This window comes from Spermophilus citellus (genome assembly GCF_964194105.1).
Source record: "Spermophilus citellus genome assembly, chromosome: 6".
Taxonomy (NCBI): Eukaryota; Metazoa; Chordata; class Mammalia; order Rodentia; family Sciuridae; genus Spermophilus; species Spermophilus citellus.
The window spans coordinates 2,319,741-2,333,369 of record NC_138187.1 but is presented as its reverse complement, the minus strand read 5'-3'; the positions used below and the strand labels follow the sequence as shown (position 1 = coordinate 2,333,369).

General features: G+C 54.5%; 1 protein-coding gene across 5 annotated transcripts in view; it reads left to right on the top strand.

The window, feature by feature from the left end:
- The window catches only part of ABAT (4-aminobutyrate aminotransferase), an 84,170-nt gene that overhangs the window by 54,846 nt on the left and 15,695 nt on the right, over positions 1 to 13,629 (top strand). For all 5 annotated transcript variants that reach the window (XM_081299597.1, XM_081299598.1, XM_081299600.1 and 2 more), the window contains 6 exons: positions 3,066 to 3,115; positions 8,239 to 8,319; positions 8,900 to 8,992; positions 9,446 to 9,508; positions 11,642 to 11,705; positions 12,201 to 12,349. In XM_081299597.1, coding sequence (XP_081155723.1) covers positions 3,066 to 3,115; positions 8,239 to 8,319; positions 8,900 to 8,992; positions 9,446 to 9,508; positions 11,642 to 11,705; positions 12,201 to 12,349 — 500 coding nt within the window. The remainder of the gene's footprint in view (positions 1 to 3,065; positions 3,116 to 8,238; positions 8,320 to 8,899; positions 8,993 to 9,445; positions 9,509 to 11,641; positions 11,706 to 12,200; positions 12,350 to 13,629) is intronic.

Here is a 13,629-nt window from a genome sequence, read left to right as displayed (position 1 = left end):
AATTAAAATGTATTGGCCTCAACACGCCGCAGACCTCGGTGCCTCCCTCCTCCTGCAGATGTGGCCTTCCTGCCAGGATTAGCAGTAATGAACAGAAAGCCCCCTGCACGTAGTAGATGCTCCATTAACAGAAGCTGTCATGAAAGGAGGGAGGGTGGATATGGTGGACGTGAAGGGAGAAGGAGGAGATAGTGCTGCACAGCTAGAACGTGGGGCCCACAGCCTGCTTCTGGACAAGGGGCCAGGCATCTGCTGCCCTCTCTGGGCCTCTCTGCTTCCATCTGCATCTTTGAGCTGACAATGTTTGCTCACGGGCTCCCTTTGGGATTCGGTAGGATCATGCATATGAAGTGCATAGCACAGAGCCTGGCACACAGTTGGTGCTCAGTAAATGGGAATTATTAGTTATATGATTTCTTTTTAATATTCCAGAAGTTCATACATAAAGCCTGAAGATTCTGAGAATATCTGTCAAGGTTATTGGGCCAGATCAAGCTGTGTTTTAGGTGCTTTCATTCATTCGACCAACAGTGTTCAAGAAGCGCCACTCGGGGGGCGGGGGGGGGCAGACAAGTCGGACTGTTTTCTTAATTTCATTCTTGATCGTCCACGGCAAGTGTTTGAAAACACGTGATCCAACTGCACTGATCCTGCCTCCCCGAGCCGTGCTGAGCGCCTTGGCTGGCACTGAGGTTTCTAGTGGATTCCTCAGGATTTATTGGCACAAGATCATGCCATCCATCTGCACAGAGACACTTCTACTTCTTCCTCTTCAGTCTGAACGCTCCGTTTCCTTTTTTTGCCTGTGCACTGACTGATGCCATGTCCAACAGCAGTGGCAGGAGGGAGTCTTGCCCTGGAACCTGGGCGGGGGAGAGGAGGCAGCCTCTCACCGTCCACGCGGCTGTGGGCTCTGGGAGGGACCCTGTGTCGGGGGATCAAGCATATCTGTACTCCCAGCTTATCCAGGGTCTTATCATAAAACATTGGGTTTTGGCAAATGCTTTTCTGCTTCTGTCGAAATGTCCGTGTGATGTGGGGCTTTGTCCTGTTGGTCTGGGATGCTGTCCTCAGGCAGCATTTGACAAGTGCTGACCACGGAGGTGTCAAACTCGGTGGGAAGAGGAGAGTGGCACGGGCTGTCGCTGTCAGCTGGGCTTCCTAGGAGGGGGTCCCGCCTAGGCCTCAGGCAAGAGGGAAAGGGGGCCACCCCAGGCCACAGGATGGCTCGAGCCAAGTGTGCAGAAGGCGTGTTCAGAGCACAGCTGCCCACCTGGGAGTGGAGAGCTCACACCAGGGCACAGGCTGGCCCTCCTCACCCTCCCGGGCCTGGTGGTGCCCAAGGCCCCAGGGCTGCCCAGAACCTGTTCTAAGCCCCTACCCCTCCTCCTCCCATCGCATCACCGTCCTTTACAGTCCAGCCCCGGAAGAGTGCGGTCAAGACCTGGTGGCCCCAGTAGCAGAACAGGGTGTGATAACCGTGGGGCTCCTCCAAGACTCCCTCCTCTGACCCATGGGGTCCAGGTATCGCCACAAAGCATTCTGGGGCTGGTGGAACAGGATCGCCACAGTCAGGGGGCTCTGTAGGAGGCAGAAGGGTGAAGGGGTGTCACCACGCGTCTCAGGGGTGTTGTTGCCACCTCTCAGGCTTCAAGCCACACAAACATGAGGACACGTCCATCAGGTTGACGGCTGGGATTTTTAGAAACACATGTCAAAAAAAAAAAAAAAAGAGGTCAGGCGTGGAGTGCTTTTTCCTGAGAGACCCTGCCGCCATCCGGTGCTCCAGTGTGATGGGTGCTGTCTCTCAGTACCGACTGGCAGGCGGCCAGAAGAGAGGGTCCTCGCCAGCTCAGCTCCCCGAGGAAGGCCAAACCGCAGCAGCACCTCGGAGACATCTTCATTCTAGAGGCCCCTGAGCAAAGCAGCCTTACTCAAGTCTAACTTGGCCACACAGGAATAAGCCTTCTAGACTAACTTTAAAAAACTCTTTGTGGGGCTAGGGCCGTGGCTCAGCAGTAGAGCGCTCACCTAGCACGTGCGAGGCCCTGGGTTCAATCCTCACCACCACATAAAAATAAATAAATAAAATAAAGATATTGTGTCCATCTACAACTAAAAAAAAGAGAGAAATAAATATTTTTTAAAAAATTTTGTGTTTTTATGACTCAGGAGGCTGAGGCAGAAGGATCACATATTCAAGGCCAGCCTCAGCAACTTGGAGAGGGCCTAACAACTTCATGAGAACCTGTCTCAACTTTTTTCATTTAAATAAATAAATATTTTTATTTTAAAATTTTACTTGAGGGGGTGTCTTTCCCAAGCCTGAGCCCATCCCCTATGTCTTCCCCATTATCACTGTTTCTTCTAGCGAGAAGTGTGTGAGCACACCTGTGTCCCTCCTAGTTTGCCCTTGGCAGGAGACCTCAGGTTATTCTGACTCGGCACAGGTAACTCACGCTTTTCTGCAACAGCCTGGGCATGCTGGAAGCCCTTCATCCCATGAATGAGTGGCGGTTTATCTCCCTGGTCTGCTGTCGATGGATGTTAGGTTGCTTTCAAGTCCTGAGATAGAGAGGGTCCCATCTAAGATCCAGAGATGAAGGGTAAATTCTCAGGAGAGCATTCACTGGATCCCAGAGCACCCTGGGCCTTGTTGATATCCTCAGTCCTCTCTGGACAGACTGCCTTTGCTTCACGCGGGTCCCTAGCAGAGCGCCACCTCGAGCGCCACCCCAGCCAGGGGCCCTGGGGAAGTGGCGGGGCCATCTGTGCTGTTGCACCTCTCCTGGCCCAGTCTTGAGACTTGCCCTGACCTTGCATTCACTTCCTCTGAAGTCTGTCTGCTCCAGTGGGTCTCACACCTGCATGAGCATCAGAATCCAGGCCTGGGCAAGGTGTAGGAGATTTCCCAGCCAAGCGATTCAGAGTCAGTGGTCAGGGCTCTGGGAATCTTCTCGTCTTCCTTTGACATGGGAAGAGGTCAAAGGGCTGAAGGCCAGGTAGGAGAAGGGGAGGGAGGGTCCTGGGGAGTCTCATCCCTAACAGTGCCCTTGTCTCCCCAGGTTACAGCCATCCCGCCCTGATGAAGCTCATCCAGCAGCCTCAAAACGCGGTATGTCTCCCTGTTGCACTGAGTAAAGACCAGCTGTGTGTGGCCATCCGCCATCCTGGTGTCTTTAGAAATAGTCTCTTCATTCATTTGTCATTCCATAAAAATTTATTGAGCCGGGCGCAGTGGCGCATGCCTGTAATCCCAGAGACTCAGGAGGCTGAGACAGGAGGATCACAAGTTTAAGGCCAGCCTCAACAATTTAGCAAGTCCCCAAGCAAGACCCTGTCTTAAAATAAAAAATGGAAAGAGCTGGGGGTGGAGCTCAGTGGTTGAATTCCCCTGGCTTAGATCCCCACCCAGTACCAAAAAAAGAAAAAAAAAATGATTGAGCTCATCTGAGGCACCAGGAATGACTTGGTGAGCAATCACCCAACCCCCTGGTGACACCCAGGGCCTGAGGGAAGCCACGTGGTCTTCAGGCACCTCCTACAGCAGGGCTCTCAACTCTGCACCTGCAACCTAGGGAGGCAAACATTCTGTGTTATGGGGACAACTGTGTGTTGGAGGGTGTTCAGTGCCTCCCTGACCCAAAGTGTCTGCAGACGTGGCCGGGGCCCGCAGCAGACACACCTAGCTGAGAGCCCGTGAAGTAGAGGGCTCGTCTGCCCCGGGAGTGGCTAGAAAGCCATCGTGCGCCTATGCACACAACCCACCCACGTTGTTTTCCCAGTTCTTCCCCATCCTGAGGTTGGGGAAATGTCCTGTTTCCGTCACTACCATGACAAATGACCCCGACCTAGGTGGCTTAAAGCTGCACCCCTGGACCATCTCAGCTTCCGTGGCCAGGAGTGTGGTCTTATGCCACTCAAAGCCACGTCTAAGCGACTCATCTTGGGGGTGTCCTGTGTGGCCGAGACTGTCCATCCTCCTGGCTGTAATCCCACTTGTGAATACTCTGCTGTTGGTGGCACGTGGTGGGCTCCAGATTGAGCTCTCGGTCTGCCTGCGGGCGGGCACACCTCCCAGGTCCTCGGGCTACCGCGCAGGCCTGGAGTCGCTGGCCTGGGTGGTGTCTGGGTGGAGCTTCAGCAAATCCTGCCCGTTTTCTCAGCTGGTTGCTCCCATCTCCACTCCCACCAGCAGCGTGGGAGGGATGCTGTCCCCCATTCCTTTGCCAACACGGAGTGTCATTGGCGTTTTCGTTTGCCCCAGAGAGGGACATCCTCTTCCACACGTGACAAACAGCTTGAGTCCCCAAAATAAATCCAAGACAGGCCGGGAGGACCTCAGCCTAACCCTCACGGGACCTGAGTCTTACACGTTCTTCCCTTTCCAAGGACAAAACTGAAGACCGTCAAAAAGAAGCACCTTCCCTCCTTATAAATGGTGGCCCTGCCTGGCGGGGAGCGGGAGGGACCTGGGGACACCTGGCCTCCAGTTAGCGGACAGGGGCAGGGCTGCTGCCGAGGAAGGAGGGTCCCAGGGACAGTGTCTGCTGGGCGCGGGGCAGGCTGTGCTGCTCACGGGCTCTGATTCCCTGTGTTGTGCAAACCCCAGCTGCGCCCGGCAGTTGGTGCTCAGAGAAGCATGTCAACAAACAAGTCAAACACATTTCAGTGTCAGCTGCCGGCAGAGGAAGGATCTTCCCCAGCATCGCATGAGGTCCAGGCCCAGGGAGGCCGGTTCACGGAGGACTGCCCTGTCCCCGCCAGGAGGCTCCCCAGCCTGCCCCCTCCATCCTCCCCCGTCCAGGGCTGCTCCTGCCCCTCCTGTCCCCAGCAGCCCCTCCGGCCTCTGTTCTCTCTCCGCCAAGCACCCTGCGAGCTGAGCTTCGGGTGTGCACACGAACCCTTCCCAGGGTCCCCACCTTCACATGCCACCAGAGGCCTCTGCTTCCAGGGCAGAGCCCTTGGTGACCAGCTTCTGCTCTCTCCCTGGGCCTTGCTCCTTGACACGTGCACCTCCGCAGTGACCCTGAGTCCTGCTCCTGCCAGCGCTGGTCTCCTGTGAGAACTGCCTCTATCCCAGCTGCAGCAGTTGCTCTGCAGGGCACCTGAGTGGAGCTCACTGAGAGGAGACCCAGCAAGTCTTAAAGCAGTACTAGCTGACCGCCACTCCGAACAGCGACACGCCGCGGGGCACACAGGTGTCAGGCTGGGAGGCTGCCCACTGACAGTTCTCCAGTGGAGATGCACTCAGGTTACAGTATTTCACGACAGTTTCCTGCCAGGAGCTCAGGAGCTCAGGTGCGAAGGAGCTCAGCAGCCCTTTTGCACCCCAGCAGCACCGCCCTGAGACTCCAACGTAATGAAGTCAGGTGACTGCAAAAATGACACCACATTCCCTGGATCTAAAATGTGGGTCCCAGCTACAATTTTTTATGTCACCAGGGCCATCTCAATGTGTTGCCCACAAGCTGGGCAAGGGTTGTTGGGCTTTGTGTGTGCACAGTCACAGTGCAGTGAAAGACAGCTGCAATCTGACTTCCCTGCGCAGGGGATGAACGTAGCAAAGGGTCCCTGGCCAGGTACCGTGGACACAGACCTGTAACTGCCAGGCCTTCCCATTTGCACAGTTGTTTGAGACTGAGCATTCTCTGAATGCCATGTCACTGCATAGCTCCTTAAAAACACCTTGACCCCATTTGGGCAGATGAAGACCCGGAAGCTCAGCGAGGTTAAGTGACTTGCCTGGGGTTGCAGAGCCACTTAAACCTAAGCCCATTCTCTCCATGCTGCACTTTAAAACTGCTGACTGATAGTGAGGCTTGCAGACACCTGCCCTCATTTGATTCTGAGACCTGATGTCCCAGATACCTTCTGCTCGTAATTCCACGCTTTGCTGAACAAGAACACCACTTCCACAGCTTTCCTGGGCCCAGATAGGCAGTACCCAGTCAAGCTGCCAGCCTGCCTGTTGCCCTCTGGGAGCCTCGTCCCCTGCAGCCTGTGACGGTGAGGGCAATTTGCTTCCACCCTACTCTCATGACGCACCAGATTTCTTAGGAGCTCTATGAAGAACTAGGGGGAAACATTCCCTGAAGGACCCTAAGCAAGCCCAGGTCTCCAGTTGTGCCAAGCCAACTCGTACCCAGAACTATTAATATTGCCTGGTGAGGCTGCCTGGCATGTCTCAGAGGGAGTGGCACCTGAAGCGAGCAAACCTGGGTCTGTGTCATGGTTCTTCTGTCCCTTTCTGTCAGTGCATCTTAGGACAAGTTGCTTGACCTCTCTGGTCCTCAGTTTTGCTAACTCTACAATGGGGAAGCTTATTTTCCCCCAGGAATTATCTGAGACCCACTTGGATAGTCACAGAGCAGAAAAAGCAACAGAGGTATGAATCTGCCACAATTTCTAGTGACCCAAGCCAAGTCCCAAAGCCACCAGGACAATGATCTCTGGAGCCTCCCTGTCCTTGAGCCTCCCCCACACAGTGATGTCACTGCTTGGATTTGCGTTGAGCTTATTACACTGATTATGTCGGGGAGAGAGAGAGGTACCCAGGAAGTCCCCAAATCCCAGGACAACCCTGCTTTTGTAATTAAACGTCCGTATTTTAGAATAAGTCTGTCCATCTAAACTAAAGCCCTCCCAGATTCCTCCCGCGCTTGCCAGGGGAGCTGGGGACCCCCAAGACTGTCCCGACTCCACTTCCCCAGGAAATGCAGGGCTTGGCTCCTGGTGGGCCCCCCGCTGTGTGTCCCTGGCTCAGGCCCCTCCTGGGCCCCTAGAGTAGCCCCTGCAGCCGCCACCTGCTGCTTGCCGAGCTGGACTGTGAGTCCGCTGGCTCAGCGCACACTGCCCCTCGCTCTGCGGCATCGCTCTCCTCCAGGGCACAGTGTGTGCTTCTGGTCAGCACAAGTGACAGGGTCAGCTAGGGATGCATAAGGCCCTGCCCACACGGCCAGGTGTGAGCCCCACGGTGCAGTGACGCTTCTCCCCGGGGCTCACTGTCCACTCGGTCCGGGCCCATCCTGCCTCCCTGGGAAGGAGAACGGCCCCACCTGGCCTGGTGCTGCTGCAGAGACAGCCCCTGGGGGTGTCCTCCCAACCCCACAAGCAAGCTGTGCAGGCCACTTTCTTCCCTTTTTCTTGGTGGGAGGGTCACCGGGGATTGAACTCAGGGGCACTCGGCCACTGAGCCCCATCCCCAGCCCTATTTTGTATTTTATTTAGAGACAGGGTCTCACTGAGTTGCTGAGGACCTCGCTGTTGCTGAGGCTGAGACCCCCACATCAGGCCCCTGTTCTACTGGGAAATTCCAAGTAGAACTCGAAATCCTCCTGCCTCAGCATCCCGAGCTGCTGGGCTTACAAGCAGGCACCACCGTGCCCGGCTTTCCCCCAATCTTTTAAAAACTCCTGACAGAGCAGGGCCCTGCCCCAGACATCCCCTCCCAGCTGGGTCAGCCCACCCATGGCTGTCCTGTTCCCCGTGGCCTGCCTTTTCCAGAACGTCATGTGAATGCAAACACAGACCACACAGCCCTTTGCTTCTACCTCTAACTTGGCATCCGGCTCTGAGCTTTCCCCACGTGATCGCCCGAACCCGAACCCGAACCCGTGCATTGTTCTTGATGGTGCTGGGTCGTCCTCTGTGGTGGGCACGAGCCACAGCTGTTCCCCTCTTCCCAGCGGAGAGACATTTGAATAGTTTCCAATTAGGGGTAAATGGAAATAAAAGCCACCACAAAGGTGCACACACCTGTCTCCATGTGGGTGTGCGCTTCCTCTTCTCCTGGGTAAACACCTGGGGCGGGTTGCTGGGCCACAGGACGATGCATCACAGCAAGCCAGCACGCTGCTTTCCCAGGCAGCTGCACCATTTCGCCCTCCAGCTGGGAACGGGAGTTCCAGGGCTCTGCATCCTGGATGGCACCTGTCACTCTCCTTCTTCCCATTCTGATGGCGTTTTTTAAAATAATAGAGCTACAGGAAGTTGCGAAAAATAGTACAAAGAGATCCCATTACCTTTCACCCAGACCTCCCACCTGCAGCGTCTGATAACGGAGAGCACAACCAAGGAACGCCCTCTTCAAATCCAGAGCAGCCTCGTGAACTCCGAAGTGCAGGGAAATGTGTCACTGCCCGGACAGAACAGCAGCAGCCCGCAGTGCCCTGTGGAGCCCACTGAACCCATCACCTGTGGAAAGGTGAAGTAACCATTTGTCCCTGGTCTTTGCAGAGCACCTTCGTCAACAGACCTGCGCTGGGCATCCTGCCTCCAGAGAACTTCGTGGAGAAGCTCCAGGAGTCCTTGCTCTCTGTGAGTGGGGTGGGGTGGGGGGACAATCCTGTCACTGTGCAGCCCACCTCCGCCTCCCACCCTGCTGTCCGGGGGTGGTCCAGTCAGGGGCAGCAAGGATGGCAATGGAGGATGGGGAGCTGCTTCCAAAATCTTGTTCTTCCATAAAGACCATTTCCAATTTTCCTCTTGAAGGAAAGAAGGAGTTTTTGTGGGCAAGACCAAGGGAACCGGGCAGTGTGATATTTGTCCTTGGTAGGAGCGCGGCCCGAGGTCTCCAGTCCTCCTGGGTTTTCAGTTTCAGTTGCTACAAGGATTGAAGTCACCGGGACCCTGACTTCCCACCTGGAGGGTGCGGTGTCTGTGGGTGGCACCTGCATCAGAAGGTGCAGATTGGGCTTCCCTCTGCTGGCCTCAGGGCCCCCTGGGCTTCTCCTCTGCCTCTGGAGAAGCCTGAGTCCACCCTCCCAACCCGGCTCCTCCAGGCATCCCTCCCGTCCTTGGCCTCTGAGTGACGGGGTGATGGAGCCAGGGCACAGCCCCCTCACAGATGCAGCTGGGGTCCCCGGGCCTGGGCTCACAGCTGACTCCCTCACTGCAGGTGGCTCCCAAAGGCATGACCCAGCTCATCACTATGGCCTGTGGCTCCTGCTCCAACGAAAACGCCTTCAAGACCATCTTCATGTGGTACCGGGTGAGGCTGGGCACAGACACTCGGATTCCCCCACACGCCCACCCTGCCTGACGGTTATCCCCACGGGCCAGAGTATTAGCTGCAGTGGCCAAGGGGGAACTCCAGGGAGGGCCTGGACGCAGCTTCCCAGCGTCCTGGTGTGGGCGGTGGAAAGGTCTTGGCGTCAAACCCACCCAGTGTGACGGCACTACTTCTGCTGCGGGACACACGCCCTCCCCACGCACAGGTGTTACGTGGAGAATAGTAACGTATCGCGATGCGCGGTGCACGGCCCTCTATTTCACTGCAAGTACAATGAACAGTCTGGGGCCCATGGAGACATACCCCGATCAATACAGGAGACCAGCTCCCCAGAAAGCACCCCCTGGTCGACTGGACTAAAGAAAGAGTTTAGGGGCCAGGTAGATGCCCCGTCTTCAGTGTCTCAGGTTTTGTCCTGTTCTATTTTGGCAGAGCAAGGAAAGAGGACAAAGGAGTTTCTCCAAAGAGGAGCTGGACACCTGCATGATTAACCAGGTAAGTGCGGTGGGCTCCTTGTCACCCATCTGCGGGGAGCCGCCCCAGCCCCTCGGCTGACACAGGCTGACCCCGCCTGCCCTTTTCAAGCCTCCTCACTCTTGAGTCCACTCCCTGGGGATCAAGATGGAGTAGAGTTCTTCCTGACCAGCCTTCGCCAGTTTCCCAGAACAACTGACTGAATCTGACAGATCCTAAAAGGCCATTGATGTATTCTCTAGAATAATGCAAAGCACCAGCATGGATGTGTACACAGAGTGTTCTGTTGGTGGCACTAGCCAGAAAGGACTGGAGACCACCTAGGTACACAGGAAGGATTGGGTAACGAGGAGTTGCAAACCGAACCCTCATCATTCACAGAGACACCGAGGTGGGCACTGCTGGGGCGATGGCGGGGGCTGGGGATTATTCCAGGGAAATAAGATTGGTGGCTGCATCAGTAGCTTCCTGTCACTATCACAAAATGCCTGGCATCAACAACTTGAGGGAGGAAAGGTTTATTTTGGCTCAAAGTTTCAGAGGTCTCAGTCCTTCTTGCACAGGTCCTATAGTGACTGCTCATCACCTCTTGGTGGCTGGGAAGGGAAAGAGAAGAGCCCTGGTCTCAATATCCCCTTCAAGGACATGCCCCCAGTGACCTAACTTCCTCCCTCTAAGCCCCACCTCCTAAAGCTTCCACCCCTCCCTGCAGCACCACAGGCAAGGGACCCAGCCTTCAACACCAGAGCCCTTGGGGACAAAGATGGCAGGAAGGCAAGATTCCCACCCACCTCCAACCACAGCAGGCTTGTCTTCATTTTGTGTGAAGTTCAAACATAAGTGTCTGCTGCTTTAAAAAGTGGGGAGGGTCTGGGGGTGTAGCATGTGCAAGGCCCTGCAAACAAAGAACCCACTCCTGATCAGCTTCTGCCTGCACTCAGAATATTCTTCAGCTGAAACAATTATAATTAGGAAGGCTATCTCCGGGCCTGGACGGGTGCTGGAACTTTATGTAAACCACACGGTCACTGCTGTCCACCATGTGAATTCGTGTGCAGGAAGGTCCTGCTGGCGGGTTGGCGGTGGCTGGCTCGCTCCTTTTCCTTAGACTTTCTCATATGCGTTTCTCCTAATCTCGCCTCCTGCTGGTGAAGGCATCCACATCTTCCTCGTATTCACAGGAAACTGCTTCCACTTCAGATTTACTTTCTTTCTTCTTTTCAGACCATTTTCTTAAGGGCCCTTCTCCCACCTCCCTCCCTGACTGAGCTTCCCTCACCTGACACCCAGGCATGTCCTTCCCATGGGCATTTTCAGATTCCCGTCCATCATCTTTAGTTGCTGTATTCAGATACACATAAGAATGTGTACGTATTACATTTGTAAACTGGAGACAAAGAAAAAAATTGGCAAGAGGGTATTTTGGAATTTGTGGGAAAAGGTCTTGGAGTTTTACCCAGAGGTCTCAGGGAAAATGCCGCATGGACCTCCCAGAGACTGGCGCAGGTGGCCTCTGAGGCTGCCCAACAGTTCTCTAGAGTGAGCTGCAAGTGGAGGACCAGAAAGCCCTGGAGGACCAGAAAACCATGCCAGCAGGGGCAGCTGCATCCTTTCCTTGGGGCCAGGCAGGGGTTGGGAACTCTTGCATTGGCTTCTTGACCCTCACACCCAAGGGCAGCTGCAGAGGGGGCGGGGGAGTGGGAAAGGTGGGTGTCCCCCACAGACCAGTTCACAGCACACCCAGCAGCATGGGACCCCCTAAGAGCTGTGGAGGGCAGGGTGTGGGCTGAGCTGGCAGAGATGGTAGAACAGGGGCTGAGTTCAGAGGTCCCATCTGAGAGGAGCACAGCATGAGCGCTGTGGCCACCTGCAAGGGAGAAAAATGTCCCACCTGTGCAGAACTCATGGGAAGCCAGAAATTCAGATATATGTGAAATTGGTCTTATATTTGATAACTATTTTTTCTTAATTCTTTAAGTGCATGAACAGAACAGAATATCTGGGGGCTGGGTAGGGACCTCAGGGACCCGCTTACAACTTCTCGGCCTGGAAGGACATGGTTCTTCTGATAAGACTTTCCTCCTCCATTTGGCAGGGTCACACTGGTCCCCAGTCCACACAAGGATGACTGACGCTGATCTTTCTTGGTTCTAGGCCCCTGGGTGCCCCGACTACAGCATCCTCTCCTTCATGGGTGCTTTCCACGGGAGGACCATGGGTAAGGAGGACGGATGTGGTCCCAGGGTGGCATTTACAGTGATGGCAACAGCAACAGCAGTAGCACCACTGCCTTTGGTCTGGCGCTGGAGATTTACGCAATTCTCGTAGATTCCAGACGATTCCCCAAAGAGGGGCACCGTTATGTCCACTTTGCAGATGTGGAAATTGAGGGTCAGCAAGAGAAGGAACTTGCCAAGGCCATTCAGTGGCAGAGGCTTGGATTTAAACCCTTGTGTCTCATCTTCAGAGCTTGTGTGTAATGAGTGGCAAATCATAAAGCACACGTGCACGTGCCCATGCCCGTGCCTGTGTGTGTGTGCGCACACACATACACACACATTTGTGGGCTCTTCAGGATGTTACAAGAGCTGGGATCTGCAGGCCAGAGACTCCCTGGCCATTTCAGGTCTGGGGCTGAAATCATGTCCCCTTCAAAGACTGTCCATGCCACTGCCCCAGCCAAGCGTGTGCTATTCTGTCTCGCTGGGCTCAGGTTGTCTGGCAACCACGCACTCCAAAGCAATTCACAAGATCGACATCCCTTCCTTCGACTGGCCCATCGCACCGTTCCCGCGGCTGAAATATCCTCTGGAAGAGTTTGTGAAGGAGAACGAGCAAGAGGAGGCACGCTGCCTGGAGGAGGTACCGCCCCCTCCCTTCACCTCCCCGCTCCCTTCTCCTCCCTGCCTGCCTGGCCCAGAGGACAGACGTCTCATCTGGGATGAGGGTCATGGTCCCTGGAAAGGAGGTGGGGACAGAGAGACCTCAATCCTCACATGTTCCGTGTCCGGAAGGGTGGTGAAACCCTCTTTCGCCACCACACCCATCCCCCACTTCTGGTACCAGCTTCTCTATCACTCACACTTCTTTGGGGACAGAACCCGAGGTCACTCCTCATTTTATTAACATGTGAAGCTCATCTGTAGTGACAGTGATCCTATCAGGGCTCTGTGGAGGTGGGATTGGGGAGCACTTGGTGTGCATGGTCCAAATTGACTTGTGCTCTATGTATGAAATATACACAGTATTTTAAGGGCTTAATATGAAAAAAAAATCACTAGTAAATTTTAAATATTCATTACATATTGACATAATAGTTTGGATAGATTAAGTTCAGTAAAGTGCTGTTAAAATTAATTTCATATTTTTTGGGGGATGAGGATTGAGCCCAAGGGTGCTCTACCACTGAATCACATCCCCAGCCCTATTTTCCTTTTTATTTTTTATTTTGAGACAGGGTCTTACTATGTTGCTTGGGGACTTTGAACTTGGGATCCTCCTGCCTCAGCTTCCTGAGCCACTGGGATTACAGGTGTTCGCCATTGTACCAAACATCGAGGTTTCTAAAATTAAAAAGACATTAACTTTAACAGCATTTTGTTGAACCTACTATGTCAGTATGTCATTAGTATTTTTAAATGATCAGAGAGACATTTTATCTTTCCACACTGAGTCTGGGACACTGTGTATTTTATACTTAGAGCTCAATTCAATTTGGACCAAGCACGATGCCGTGTTACCCCGACTCCACTCCACACTGCCCTGGTGGGGTCGCTGTCTGCAGATGAGCTTCACAAAGTGTTTTAGAGAGGAGCCATCCCAGATTCTGCCAAAAGATGCTCACAACTACGATGAGAGCAACAAGAATGTAAGGGTGACGAGGTGCAGCGGTGCAGTGGGACTCTCCCTGCCGGCAGCTTCTCCAGCCAGCCACAGCTGCCTTGTGGGTCAGGACGGGGCTTCCCAAGTGCAGTCACTTGGCCCAGGGCTCACTTGCTCCCCACGAGCACCAGTGCCAACCTCAGGTCAGACGAATTGTTCCTAAAGGATCCATGCTGGTCCCCAAAGTGGCACAGCACTCTCAGTACCATTCCAAGGGGCTCATGGAGCCCCAGACACCCCTCCATGGACACAGCTCAGGA